This window comes from Argentina silus, assembly GCF_951799395.1.
Source record: "Argentina silus genome assembly, chromosome: 4".
Lineage (NCBI taxonomy): Eukaryota > Metazoa > Chordata > Actinopteri > Argentiniformes > Argentinidae > Argentina > Argentina silus.
Window position 1 is genome coordinate 9,165,890 of NC_139658.1, and position 15,377 is coordinate 9,181,266.

General features: G+C 48.0%; 1 protein-coding gene across 1 annotated transcript; it reads right to left on the reverse strand.

Annotated features, from left to right (window-relative positions):
• Positions 1–13,009: 13,009 nt before the first annotated feature.
• Positions 13,010–14,728, reverse strand: LOC310803906 (G-protein coupled receptor 22; the record flags this gene model as incomplete). The annotated part of the gene is made up of 1 exon (XM_083668865.1): positions 13,010–14,728. The coding sequence occupies one exon, from the start codon at positions 14,726–14,728 to the stop codon at positions 13,010–13,012; it is 1,719 nt and encodes a 572-aa protein (XP_083524991.1).
• Positions 14,729–15,377: the final 649 nt, after the last annotated feature.

The window sequence follows — 15,377 nt, forward strand, 5'->3', positions numbered from 1 at the left end:
ACTAATTAAGATTAAAACAGACTGAATGGCGTTTGTCTCTGATAAGCACAGTAGGTCAGGACATACTGCTGTTCTACATAATACACAGTAGTAGTTATTAGCCTATATGTGATGCAGTAAACAATGTCTATCTCTTTGTGACCTTTGACCTAATTTTGTACTCTAGATTATCAATGGTTGTACTGGTGAGAGCAAAACATGGGTGTTGTGCTCAAACAAAACACCGATAGCTGCAAGTCTGTATGCACTGCGCTGACATCTTATCTCTCCATGTTTTAAATGTGTGCCAGTGTGTTTTGTTTTAGAGCACCTCAATGACGCAATTCCAAAGATGATATAACACAGATTAGCAAAACTCAATGAAAAATAATCTCATTTAAATGAGAACAGTATCAGGTACGGCACTGATGATGATTGAATGGATTACACAATTACACAATGCACCTCTGTGGCTGGCTGTGTGTGTGTGTGTGTGTGTGTGTGTGTGTGAGAGAGTGTGTGTGTGTGTGTGTGTGTGTGTGAGAGTGTGTGTGTGTGTGTGTGTGTGTGTGTGTGTGTGTGTGTGTGTGTGTGTGTGAGAGAGAGAGTGTATGTGTGTGTGTGTATATGTGTGTGTGGGGGAGTTTTGTGTGGGTCAGATATGCTTTTCATGGGGCAGGTCCGTCACACAATGAGATGATTCTTCTCTGCTCCAGACAGATGAGAAATAACATACATTCTGTTCTCCACTGCTGCTGTTGTTCTTCCAGGGGTGGAAGCCTCACTGGCTCCTTTCACTGAATGTTAATCAGAGGCCAAACCTCACGTGTCATTGTTGACTGACAAATGAGCCAGTGGAAAATGGGACCCAAACAGTGGAAAGTTGTCTTGCATAAGGGTGGGAAGGGCGTCTGGGTACAAAGGCCACGGATATGTAAGGCCTCAGAGACGATCCCTGGGGACAGCTGTGTACAAACTGAAACAGAAAGGGGTGACCTGAACCAAGGGTAATCAAACACCGACAACCTGGATCAACATGGTTTCGTAAGGAACAAAAAGTAGGACGCCAAGCACACAACATAATGAATAATACATGACGAACAGCACACAACAAATGGTGCCATGCAATCGTCTCTTTACGTATGGGTGACCTTTGTATCCATCCTTTGTGTCCTCAGTCCTTCCTCTCTCTTTCTTTCTTTCTTTCTTTCTTTCTTTCTTTCTTTCTTTCTTTCGCACGCACGCACGCACGCACGCACGCACGCACGCACGCACACACGCACGCACGCACGCACGCACACACACCCACACAACTCCTCTCACATCTAGTCTAAATGCCATCTCATAGCCATGTCCAGAGACACACCACATGTCAATCCAACCAACAACACGAGCACTAAGCAGACCACTGGACATTGTGGAGTTCAGAGCAGTATACAATATACCACTTACTGTTTGAGTCCACATTTTATCTGGGAGGCATTCAAAGTCCATGTTCACTTAGCACTGAGACCAACAGAAGGTCTACTATGTAGACACTCCCCCCCACTTCTCTCCTCCTCTGCTGGATTTTGAAAACAGATCATTCCAAGAAAGCATGTCAAGGGAATTTCCAGGAATCCTTTTTTTTGGGAGGGGGGGGGGGTTTCTCTGTAAAAGAGTGCTTTGCTTTGCACAATCTTTGGCCAAGGACCTTGCTCAATGCTTAGATTTGTGTTTGGGATGGGACGGCTAGAAAACGTTAGCCAAATAATTAGCTGTTTGTTGTTCACAGACTAGTTCTGCAGCATTTAGACCGAGCCCGCCACCTGAGTCAACACTTACTGTCATACTGCTGTTGTTGTTGTTGCTGTTGTTGTCATTGATGTTTTTGAGGTGTAGACATGGCAACATGGCCTAGTATTCCCCTACCTGGTTGGGTTGTCTAGACCTGGTGTTTTTACATTTTTAATTTCACCAGGATGCCAGACTAGCTTTTGTGTGTTCGTCGCCAGGGAGTTCGTGAGAGGACTGTTTACAGCTGCAGTGCACATGCCAGCTCAGAGAAAAACAACGACTTGGCGTGTGTGCCTGTGTGACTGTGTGACTAAGTGTCTGTGTGTGTGTGTGTGTGTGTATATGTGTGTGTGTGTGTGTGTGTGTGTGTGTGTGTGTGTGTGTGTGTGTGTGTGTGTGTGTGTGTGTGTCTGTCTGTCTGTCTGTCTGTCTGTCTGTCTGTCTGTCTGATTGTCTGTCTCTTCCTTCTTTCTCTTACTGTTCCCAGTAGGCAATCACCTGACACAAGTCTAACTTATTGAGCTCAAACACCTTTTTCACTATTCAGAGACGGCCTCTCAACTCAGCAAGTCCTCCAAATCCTCCAGGGCGCCAGCCAGCCATCTTGTTTCCCCTTGTGCTCAAGTGCAAGGATGGCTTCAAGTACACAGCATGTGACTTGTTTGTCACAGATGTGATAGAGGAAATGTGTTCAGATATGAAGGGTTGGTTTAAGAGGAAGTGTGGGTCTATTCTGGGTCTCTGCTCTCGCCTTGGAGCCCGTGACTTTTAAATCCACTCCTATCAGAACATCTCTACACCGCTCGACATTTAACAAATGGCTTTGCGTTAGTATGCAAAAATAGGGAGATCTCAACGCTGACATGCCTCTGAAGAATAGAGTATTTAATCATCCTCCAGACGAGCAATACAAAGGCTATGAGGGTTCGTCACACTTCAGTCGCTGTTCTGATAGTAGAGTTTGTGTGCAATTAGCGTCACTTAGCACCAGCAGGCTAATGAGACACAAGGCTACACAAGGGGCTGAGACCAGCTGGTGGTTCCCAGTGTTGAAGCTGACTGACTGTGGAGGAGCACAAGTACTGTTATAGAAATAAAACTGATTCTGTGGTTCCCTCTGATTCCCTCACATCTCTCCTAACCCCTTACATCTCTCCTAACCCCTTACATCTCTCCTAACCCCTCACATCTCTCCTAACCCCTCACATCTCTCCTAACCCCTTACATCTCTCCTAACCCCTCACATCTCTCCTAACCCCTCACATCTCTCCTAACCCCTCACATCTCTCCTAACCCCTTACATCTCTCCTAACCCCTCTCATCTCTCCTAACCCCTTACATCTCTCCTAACCCCTCTCCCTGACCATTGTGCGTAGCCTAACCAACAAGTACGTTAGGAGCTGAATGAGTCACCAGATGCTACTGATGATGACATACATGGAGGGGTTCTGTAAGACTTGTAGAGTAAGATGGCTCTTCTATTGCTCTGCCCAATTATCAATTATCACTATAGTGTTGAAAACTCAAGATCTCACCTCTCTTTTAACTTGAATTTCTAAAAAAGTATTTGCATCATTAACTCTCTGATCATAACTACTGGTCTACTGGTAGGTTGGATTAGATACAGTCTCCCTTTTCAAGAGAAGGTGTGTGTGAATGTACAGTATGTAGTTGTTCCCAGTGCCTTATCTTTCCAGCACAAACAAACCTGAGGTAAAGATCAAATTGACTGATATAGCACAGGTCAATATTTGCGTCACATCAGTTGGGAGGTATTTGCTCAGTGATGGAGCAACCAGGAGTCATCAAATATCTAGCTATAAAATAGCAGGGAACTAAAGCAGGAAAACAGATGATCATGAACCACTAAAACACACACACACGCACATACACACACATGCACACACACACACCTCAATGTCTCAAGTGTGAGGGTGAACTGGGTTCAGTCTCCACTGGGAAAGGTATGTATAAATAAATCAAGGAGTGGCTAAAAACACTTCTAAGAAGCCATGGATAGAGAAATAAGACACTGAGGACAGACAAAGAGAGAGAGAGAGAAAGAGAGAGAGATAGTGGAAAAAAGAAGAAGAGATCGTATGAGAGAGAGAGAGACAGAGAGACAGAGAGAAAGAGAAAGAAAGGAGGCCGGGACAGACAGAATGTGGATCTGAGACAAACGGGTGTCGGGGTAAACATGTGACCAAAACCATGAGGAAAAGGAGCGAAGAGGCGGTGTAGAGGGGCAGAGAGGAGGGGGTGAGAGAGTCTTGTGGAACTAGCTGCAGAGAGGGGGAGGGTGGTCTGGGGGGTGGGGGGTCCGGGAGGTCTATGGTATGGCTGGGGAATGGGGGGGCGTATGTACGTTGGTTCCTTTGGTGGCTGTTATATAAGAGAGAGTTTGGTCAGCATGTTTGCAAAGTCAATCGGCCATGTGTGAACTCTCTGACCTAACCGGCAAAATACCTTCACCTCCAAGCAGCGTTAAGAGTAACAAAACACCACACATTAACCTACACTGGGTTACTTGACTGACACACACTGCCAAGTATGGAGACAGCACTATCTTTCTTTCAGTGTGTGTGTGTGTGTGTGTGTGTGTGTGTGTGTGTGTGTGTGTGTGTGTGTGTGTGTGTGTGTGTGTGTTCCGATCATAGATCTCTGAGCATGTTAGCCAGAGGTCTTTAGTCTTGCGCACGTGTCTAACTCCCGTGCAGCTTTCATGACTTTATGGTGTGTTAACACTGCAGAGCAAACTCACAGAGGCAAGACACTGAGAGAGGCCAAGGCTGACAACTAAAGAAAGCAGTGCAGTATACAGGCCCAGAGAACCTGTTACACTGTTTTTGAGTGGTTTACTTATTCACAGAAAGGCAGTGTGTGTGTGTGTGTGTGTGAGAGAGAGAGAGAGAGAGAGAGAGAGGGGGGGGGGGACAGAGAGAGAAAGAGAGAGAGAGAGAAAACAATTCAGTGTGATTCAGCTAAATCCCACATTAGGACTGACTGAGTGAACACCCCAAACTTGCACTGACTGATACACTAACCCTAACCCTCACTGTAACCGTGTGTGGCACAATCACCCCCCCCCCCCCCACTGAAAGACACAATGCCCTACAGCATGTACTGTACCATACTGAAGAGATGAAGGCCAAGATAAGTGACTGAGAAAGTGAGAGAGAGGATTGAGAGGGCTGAGAGAGAGGGAGTGAGAGAGGGAGTGAGAGGGCTGAGAGAGAGGGAGTGAGAGGGCTGAGAGAGAGGGAGGGAGTGAGAGAGGGAGTGAGAGGGCTGAGAGAGAGGGAGAGAGAGAGGGAGTGAGAGGGCTGAGAGAGAGGGAGTGAGAGGGCTGAGAGAGAGGGAGGGAGTGAGAGAGGGAGTGAGAGGGCTGAGAGAGAGGGAGTGAGAGAGGGAGTGAGAGGGCTGAGAGAGAGGGAGTGAGAGGGCTGAGAGAGAGGGAGTGAGAGAGGGAGTGAGAGGGCTGAGAGAGAGGGAGGGAGTGAGAGAGGGAGTGAGAGGGCTGAGAGAGAGGGAGTGAGAGAGGGAGTGAGAGGGCTGAGAGAGAGGGAGTGAGAGGGCTGAGAGAGAGGGAGTGAGAGGGCTGAGAGAGAGGGAGTGAGAGAGGGAGTGAGAGGGCTGAGAGAGAGGGAGTGGACTGAGAGAGAGGGAGTGAGAGGGAGAGGACTGAGAGAGGGAAAGGGAGTAGGTAGAGTAAGAAAGAGTTATGTAAGAGAGGTATGTGAAGTGGGGTGGTGACATGTACAAATGTGGGGGGTGGGATTAGGGGGACAGATCATGGAGCATGGTGGTGAGTACTTAGGCAGAGGACTCAAATGCACAACTCAGGCATAAAACTTAAATTGAATAGAACAGTCTTCACTTTCAAAAAAGGTTCGTTACACAAGTAGGCAGTCAATGGGTAGGCAGATAATCCAGGAAGGGGGGTAGGCAAAGCAGGGTTTGGTACACAGGTAGGCAGTTCAAAAACGCAGGCAGATAATCTGATAAGGGGAAGGTAAAAAGGCAAAGTCAAAAACACTATCAGAGACCAAAATAACCAGGAATACTCAACACTAGGAAAAATCGCTGGAACATTTGACACAAGGTACAAAGATGAACTAGCACAGAGACAGGGGGAACAAACAGACTAAATACACAGGGAAGGATGATGAGGAACAGGTGAATCCAATCAGGGCGGGGTCGACAATTACACAGGTGGGAAACATACAATGGCAGGTGGTGAAGTGTCTGAAACGAGAGACAAGGTGAGGAACACAAAAATAAACTGGAAACAATAAATGAAATAACATGAACCAAAGACAAACATAAACTAAGGAACAAGGCGGGACGTTACAGGTGGAGCCTTGGATTATACCTTGGATTAAGGGATAAAATAATCAATGAGACAGACTTTATATACTTACTACTATTTCATAAGAGCCACAAATATATATGAGGGGAACATATGGAAAATCGACAACCTATAGGCCTATATATAAAGCCAGTTGAGTACATACCATACACATACTTGTTCGAAGGGTCTATGAGAGACACTTGCACCTGCTTGTCTATTCAAACCCTTGTCTAAGACTGGGGTTTCTCGCTGGGGGATTCCCTGCTCCTGTTACCATGGTGCTTCAAATGGACATGCATATGAAATCAATATGAACTGTCATCAACTGGGGTGAGTCAGAGGGCGCCAGGGAAAACTGAAATGTCACTGCAATAAACAATGTTTTAATACACAATGTTTTATTCTCTTCTTATTCTATTCAACTCTGCCCTTACGTATGCACTCACTGTGCTATCCTCTATAAACTCAATTCTCTTCTACTCTGATCTATGATAAGGTGGGTTGTCAGGGAAGGAAGAATTGGAAGACGTGCTCATTGTAATGCATGGACTGGAATAAGGGATGGGGGAATGAGGAATGAGGAATAAGGAAACACGCGTTTGATACCATTCCTCATTCCATACCATGCATTACAATGAGCCTGTCCTCCGATTTCTGCCTCCACTGTGGGCTATCTAATGACAAACAAACCTCCCAGTGTGGGCTGAGGTCTCTCATCTCACATTGGACATGACCATGGGCCATGGCTAGAGCAGTCAGTAGTTACTTCACAACTACTGTAGGTAGGTCAACATCGCCCTCTTGTGAAATGTAAACGCTACTGTCTAGTTTGAAGTAGGCTCATTATGCCTATATTTATCCATTTAAAAGCCAAAATAAGAAATACAATATCTTATATAACCAAAATACAAACTTTCACATTAAACATGGTTGTTTTATAATGTGCCATTTCGCGTCTGAAGTCGCGCTTTTTCGCTATATTTATTTTACGCGAAAAGGTTGCAGTGAACACTGGCACACTCATCCTCTTGCTCTCGAATGACACTATCAGTATAATAATATCGTAAACAATTAACAGGAATTCTAAGAAGATGAAACTGGAAAAGATATGCTGCCGAAACCCGGGATCGAACCAGGGACCTTTAGATCTTCAGTCTAACGCTCTCCCAACTGAGCTATTTCGGCGGCGGTGAAGGTAACTCCTCCCACAAAGAATATTAACTGTTCTAATAGGTCTATTCCAAGTGTGGCCACAGTGTGTTGCTCACTCCCCAACAAACGGGTTGCAATTCCATCTCTGTGGTTCCATATAGTTTTCGGTCAGGCAGCGCTGTTACATTGTGTGGTATAATATTATAGTTCTTGGCAATAAAGCATGCCCACATCACGAGCTAAGTACCGCATAGTTTTAATCCACTTTCCCTAATTGATCTGAGATATTTATCATGCGCCTTGCCAAACTTCAGACAAGTACGGTAGGCCTCCTTGGCAAAAAGGCAAACATCTTGACACTTTGACAAAGTTTAGACCAACCCGAAGTTCTTTCCGAAGCTATGGTTAGGGACCTGTGAGTTTTTTATTTCATTGCTTCTTAGCTGAAGAAGTGAACGACAGATCACAGATTGATGATGACGACTGCAAATCAGGACCATTCAATTGCTTGCCCCAGACGCCAACCTCGTGGTTGATCGGTCCGCCTAAACAACTCGATACTCCATTCGTTTCTTCTTTACAAGCCGTCTGACTCATCTTTGTGCATGAGCAATAAAGCTAACCCATTATTGAACAAACCCGAAAATAAGGCGGGCTATTGCAGTATGTGCTGAGCAACCCCGAGTTTACAGTACGCCCAGTCTGCTGCCTTGCTTAGCCCTAAAATTCACCATGAACTATGCCATTCCAAACTTCAGCAATTGCTCAAGCTGAGAAGTCGACTTAATAGGCCTATGCATTATTAATTGGGTCTTTAATTGTATTAATGTTCCATCCTTTTTACACAACATGATTGACTAGAACAGCATATCAATGTCTGACGCATAGGTGGTGTTTTATTATCCTAAAGTCACAGCTCAGGTTTTTGGAACACTGTAGTTTTAATCAGATACACATACACGGTTAGCCTCATGCATAATTCAAGGTTTGTCCTTTGCAAAAAGTTGGGGTCAAAGACAGCAGCTTATCTGACAGCTGAGTCAGACGAAGGCTTGGTGTTTCATAGTGATAGAGCTTTTATTGCATGATTTCCAGAGATGGTTGACTCACCTTTTAATAACTATATGTTTTCAGATAAACATAATTTTGTTCTTGTGGGTGTAAGCTTCAGAAAATACAGTGCTATACCTCTCAACATATGGGAGGGAAGAGGACTGTCTGATTAACTTCGTTATACAATAACATGCTCTCTGCACATGCAAATTAAAATGAACACTGCCTGATGGTTGACAGTCTATCTGTCTAGTTGGTGCGTAGGAGCAATGCCAGGACGCGAAGCAGAAGAACTGCAGTAGTTGAGGGGGCGGCTTACACTCTTGTGTTTTACATCACAGTGGCTTTAATATCCTGGGTGCACTGACTGGAGCCATCAGTTTCTATTTCATTTCCTAATGCATGAAAACAGAGACCTGTGTTTCTGCATGAATGCACTGTTGTCCCTTTCTTACTTATTATCCTATTCCTTTCTCCCTTCCTGCCCCCCACTCCCCTCCCCCTCTCCCCCTCTCCTTCCTCGCTCCCTTCTCTCCTCCCTCTCGATGCTTCCCTCCTCTTCCCACTAATCTCCCCGCTCTCCTTCTATTTTCTCTTTCCTTGTGCCATATTCCCTCCCTCTCTCTCTCTCTCTCTCTCTCTCTCTCTCTCTCTCTCTCTCTCTCTTTCTCTGTACTGCTCTTCTTGTCTTGCAGTCCCCCCACCTCTCTCTCTCTCTCTCTCTACTGCTCTTCTCATCTTGCCGGTCTTTCCCTCTCTCTCTCTCCCTCTCTCATTTCACTCTCCCCCAAGGTGACTTTCCTCCCTCCACAGGCACTGCAGATGTTTTTCCTTTGTTCTGGAAGGCATGAGTGTGGATAAGAGATGAGAGAGATGGGATGGGGAACAAAGACTGAGGAGAAAACAGACAGCGAGAGGGAGGAGAGGAAGACAGGTTGAGGGAAAGAGGTTGGAACTGATGAGATCAACAGAGGTGTACGTGTGCAATATACATTGGACTTTTCTGCGGAAAACACACACACACACACACACAGACACACACAGACACACACACACGCGCACGCACGCGCGCGCACACGCGCGCACACACACACACACACACACACACACACACACACACACACACACACACACACACACACACACACACACAACACACACACACACTGGACAAAATGACATTTTAAATAAGCTAAATAAGGAAATAAATAAATACATGTTTACAGGAGAAGCTGTATAAGGACAGATTTGCCTAAACACGTCGGCTAGCATTCATCTTCATTAGCACCTCTGATTAGCCCTGTTGTTGTCACACCAGAGAGAGGCACGGTGGATATTAAAGAAGAGGACAGTCAGTGGGTACTCTACACTCAGCAGTAAATACTGTACGAATCTGGGACAGAGTTTCTATATTTAGGGATCAGAGAAGAAGACAGAGAGGGAGGCAGGGGATGAAGGAGAGGAAAAGGAGGCAGAGAGAGAGAGAGAGAGAGAGAGAGCGCGCGAAAGAGAGAGAGACACAGAGTTGGATGGTTAGGGTCCAGGGGGATTAGGGGGATTGAAGGATTATAAAGCCCCCAGCAGAAGAGATCTAATTGGAGTTCCAATTGCCAGAGGTTGGATAGGTACGACCAGGGAGTGTGAAACTCTTTCTGAGTGTAATACATAAAACACAGGCTAAGTGATGACACAGCTAGTGTTAGTACTTACAATGGCGGACAATGAGGAATTAGGGAGACTTTGGGTCGATTGAGTCGAGGTACAGACCACACCAGACGTTGTAGATCTTTTCCCAGTTGATTGGGGAGTCTTAGTGTGGTCTCTCCTTCCTTATTGAAGACGCCAACGAAAAACTCCTTCTCTTCTCTCCCAACATTTAAAGGGTAGTCAATCAAGACCTTTTTTGTGTCTGCAATATTCATTGAGATTGCTTGTCAATAGTTGTTAATGATTAATAGACCGTTGGCCGCATGTGGTTTAAAGGTTACTTACTACCTGAGTAATTAGAGGAAACACCTTTTTATAAAGTGCTGCCCTAGATTTGAATCAGCTAGATGTTAACTGAGATTGGTGGAGAAAGTGTGATCAAAAGTCAATATAAAGCTGTTTGAACTTCATTACATGCATCACACATTACACCATTAGCCCGTAGAGCTATTCACACTTGTGTGTGTGTGTGTGTGTGTGTGTGTGTGTGTGTGTGTGTGTGTGTGTGTGTGTGTGCGTATTTTCAATAGTGTACTCTTACACACATTTCCCCCTGAAAAAAACCACGGGCACACCAGCTCAAATAGTCAATTTCTTTAATACAGACTTTGTTCTGCTCTATTAAGAAATACATTATAATAACAACACAATATAAATCATGTACAATACTAACATATCTGATCTCTATATACATGGTCATAAATGTACAGTATACATTACACACATACATGAACATAAATACATTTAGATGATTGATCTCTTCACAGATTTGCCATGTATTTTCCAACCCACTCACTGAGTTGTTCACGATGGCTCAGATTCTGGCTAGCAGATGACTGCCACCAAAAAAACAAATTCCTTGATTGAAATACCCAACACCTGGATATTTCTAGAAGCCTATTTACATCCCTGAACATGTACATATATAAACACACAGGAATTCATCTCTTCCGTCTGGCTCCATAGTGGTGTATGAGGGATCGGGGAGTGAAGGAGAACCTAGCCCACAGCCCCAATAGCTCTTTAGAGCCATACGTACATACATACATACATACATAGCCTAACCAAACTGTTTTATCATAAATATGTACTTACTTCATGGTTCTATATGACTAATACCTATCACAGTAAGTGAATGAGGGCTGGTGTGGGGTGTATTATGTTCAACATGCTTTTAGAGAGATATGTGAGCCCTGAGGAGGAGGAGGAGGAGGAGGAGAAGGAGGAGGAGGAGAAGGAGACACAGATACAAAATGGCCCCCAGGAGCTGCAGGTCCAGGACCTGACTAAACCCTGGGGGCCCTGGTGGTCATTCAGAGTGGTGTCCAAAAGGAATGGGCCAACACAACACACTGCTCTCCCACCGCAACACACAAAGAAACACACAAGGAGAGCTAAAGTACAGTTCCAAGCAATTTGTTTAAGTTCTGTCCATTGTGTTTCAGCATTTGGACCGAAGAATCATCTTCCGGGTTAGAACCTTTGCTTGTCTCCGAAACTCAGACACTGCAGCCATGATATTGATCCTACTGTATGCCTCACTGATGGACAGTTGAGGGGGGGTTACCAAATATTGCCATTTGAAGTGACATTTCACTAAGTAATCAACACCGTGTCGTATTCACATAGTTACAGTTGCTCTGTGTGGTTTGATCGTTTCATGTCCACGCATACAATCTCTGATGCTCTCTCTGGCCATATCACCATGGCGCCAGGCCACCGCTGTCAATCAACTGATGAATTCACCTCCGTCCTCTGTTGTCCAGACCAAGAACCGAACAATCCCACAATGCTTTATTCACATCCCTTGGGAGGCTCAGCCACTGCTGAGGGTTTATTGCACATTATCAGACACACACACACACACACACACGCAGACACACACACAGTCAAACACACACACACACACACACACACACACACACACACACACACACACACACACAATAAATAAATACTTGTGTACATCCACAAACAGATACATTCTTGTAAACACACACTCATACAGCAGAACATTCAGCACCATGAGTAATTGGGAACTGAATTAAGGCATGAGCAATCAAATTATGAACTGACTTGATATCGTCTCTCACTGAGATTATCTGTGTGCAGGTAGATCTTGTGTGCTTTCTCTGAAGAAGATGACTTTAGGTTGATCAATGTACATCATGCGTGAGTGTGTGTGCGTGTGTGTGTGTGTGTGTGTGTGTGTGTGTGTGTGTGTGTGTATGTGTGTGTGTGTGTGTCTGTGTGTGTGTGTGTGTGTGTGTGTAAAAGTGGATATATTTAGTGAGTGTATCTATAGTGAGATTTACTGTAAACCTAAGTAGCTATGGTTGCAGTGATGTCACATATTGCTTGCGAGGCGTTGCCATAGTGACAGGGTTGGCCATCTTGTCAGGCTGGGGGACTAATGAGGACCTGTGTGAGGAGAACAGAGAGCTGCTCTAATTAGAGTTCTGGGCCCACCTGCCTTCACACCTGCATGGAGGGAGAGGTGACGGTGATCTCTCCTCTCCTGACCTTTGTAAACTAACAAATTCTCTTTTTATCCAACACTCATGCATGCACTCGACACTCACACACACACACACACGCACGCACACACACGCGTACACACGCGTACACACACACACGCACGCATGCACGCACACGCACACGTACACGCACACACACGCACGCACACACACGCACACATGCACGCACGCACGCACACACACACACGTACACAGACACACACACACACACTCATGCATATATGCATATTGTACATACAAAGACACATGCACAGACACAGTCACAGACACAGATACAGGCACAGACACACACACACACACAGACACAGAAATGCGCACAGCCAGACATGCACACACACGCACAAACACACACACACTCACACACACACACACACACACACACACACACACACACACACACACACACACACACACACACACCCACACAGTCTCTTTCTCTCTCTTTCTCTCTCTCTCATTCCCGCACAGCCTCCGTGAGGCAGCGGTCGGTGGCGTCGCTGCCCTCCACCCGTGGCTTGTTGCGTCCCTTCCTCTGCCCTCCCCCCTCCACCCAGGAGTTATGAATCACCGTTCCCCCGCTGGGCGCCGGGTCCACCTGCAGCAGGGACACCACCCTCTTCTTGACGCGGGTCTTGAGCGCGCGCCTCAGCTTCTGCCTGGTGAAGGCGTAGAGCAGCGGGTGGAAGATGGTGGTGCCGTAGGCCATGGCCAGGAACCAGAGGCGTAGCTTGACCAGGCCGTCGCTGGGGCCCAGACACAGGATCAGCACGTTGACGGCAGACAGGGGAGCCCAGCAGCCCAGGAAGGACGAGATGATGATGAGGGACATCTTGAAGACGCGCCGACGTCGTTCTCTCCGGTCCCTGTGGCGCCGCACGGCGCGCCTCAGAGCGATGATGGCCGACACAGAGGCCTGGACGCCCGGGGGGGAGGTGGCTCCGGCTCCGGGCGCGGCCAGGGCGGGGGTCTGCGAGGCGGGGGTGGCCGGGGTGGTGGCCACGGGGGTGGTGGTGGCGGTGGTGACCCCCGTGGCCCCGCTGTCGGAGGTCATCTGCGGCACGGAGGAGACGGGGGGTGGGGAGGTGGGGGTGGGCGTGGGGGAGGGGATGAGGGGAGGGTGGGTGAGGTGCTGGTTCTGGCTGGAGGAGCCTCCGCCCACCCCCTCGACCAGACTGAGGCCCTTCCTCCGGCGCCTCCTGCGGCGGACGCGACAGCCCGAGTCCTTGGAGCGCGGGCCCCTCTTCAAGTGGGAGCCGATGCGGATGTTGAGGGCCTGCAGGATCCGGGAGTAGGTAAACAGCATGACCACCACGGCGATGAAGAAGCAGGGAACCTGAAGGAGGAGGTGGTAGTACATGGCCATGCCCGTGTGGTAGCCCTGGCCCCCCACGCACAGCAGTGTCCGGTTCTGCCACACAGGGGGCAGGTGGCGTGAGGAGGAGGAGGAAGAAGGGGAGGAGGTGGAGAGGGAGGAGAGGGAGGAGGAGGAGGAGGAGGAGGAGGAGGAGGGGGTGGAGGCCAGTCCAGTAGGGGGGACCTCAGCGTCCACGCTCTCCCCGTCCGTTTCCCCGCCCTCGCCCCCCCCCTGCTCCTCCTCATCCGCCCGCAAGGAGAAGAAGTCTCCTTCCATGAAGGGGAGGAAGAAGACGGCCAGGGACACGGCCCAGACGGCGGCCAGGAGCAGGGCGGCACGCCGTGGGGTCAGCAGCCGCGTGGCCGGACGCACCGAGATGTCGTAGCGGTCCAGGCTGATGACCAGCACATTGACGGCCGTGGCCACGCTGGTGAAGGTGACGCAGGCCTCGTGGAAGCAGCAGAGGGTGGCGAGGCTGCCCCCCCCGCCCCCGTCCGCCGGCAAGAGGATCACGGCCACGGTCAGCGGCAGACACAGCACGCACACCAGGATGTCCAGCACGTGCAGGTTGACCGTGACCATGTTGCTGACCGAGTCGACCAAGTTGGACTGGGCGCAGTAGAGAACCAGCACGGTCAGGTTACTGCTGAAGCCCAGCACCAGCTCCAGCATCAGCACGGTGGTCAGGGACACCTGGAAGCCCAGGTGATAGGGCGTGCTATATCCCGCCTCCGCTCCCACCACGCCCCCTCCCTCCAGCAGGCCCGCCCCCTGCCCATCGCTGGTCTCCAGGAGGTCGCGATAGCCTTCGGTCTCCATGGACACCACGGCGCTCGCTCACGCATAGCAACTGCAGCGGCCGCCACACCAGCCCATGCTCCGCCCCTCTCTCTCTCTCTCGCTCGCTCGCTCTCTCCCTTTCTCCTGTGATGTGGATGATTGACAGGTCTACTCTCTCTCTGAGGTTCTGTAGAGAGAGAGATAGAGGGAGAGGGAGCGAGAGAGACAGAGGGAGAGAAAGAAAACATAGATCAGTTTAGCTGGTCTCACATGCATTCCAGAATAGCTCATCCTAGCCCCAGACAACAAAGACATGACAGACTTGTTATATCTCACACAAGGTGAGTAGAGACACAAAACAAAGTGTGAAGTTTTCTTGACAGATATATAAAGCTGTATTTTTAGGTATGTATGTATGTATGTTTGTGTGTATGTATGTATGTTTGTGTGTATGTATGTATGTGTGTGTGTGTGTGTGTGCGTGCGTGCGTTTGTGTGCTGGTGGGGTGAGCAGATGGCAGTGCCACAAACAGCCCACAGCTTTTAACAAGCCATCAGGGAGTTAGTTATTGCCCTGCAGAACTTCCTCAACCTACCTCCTGTATTGCACTGTACTGTGTTCATACAGCGCTTACAGAGGACCCGAATACACTGATATCACCGCTCAGACTGGGAGAGAGAGAGAGTG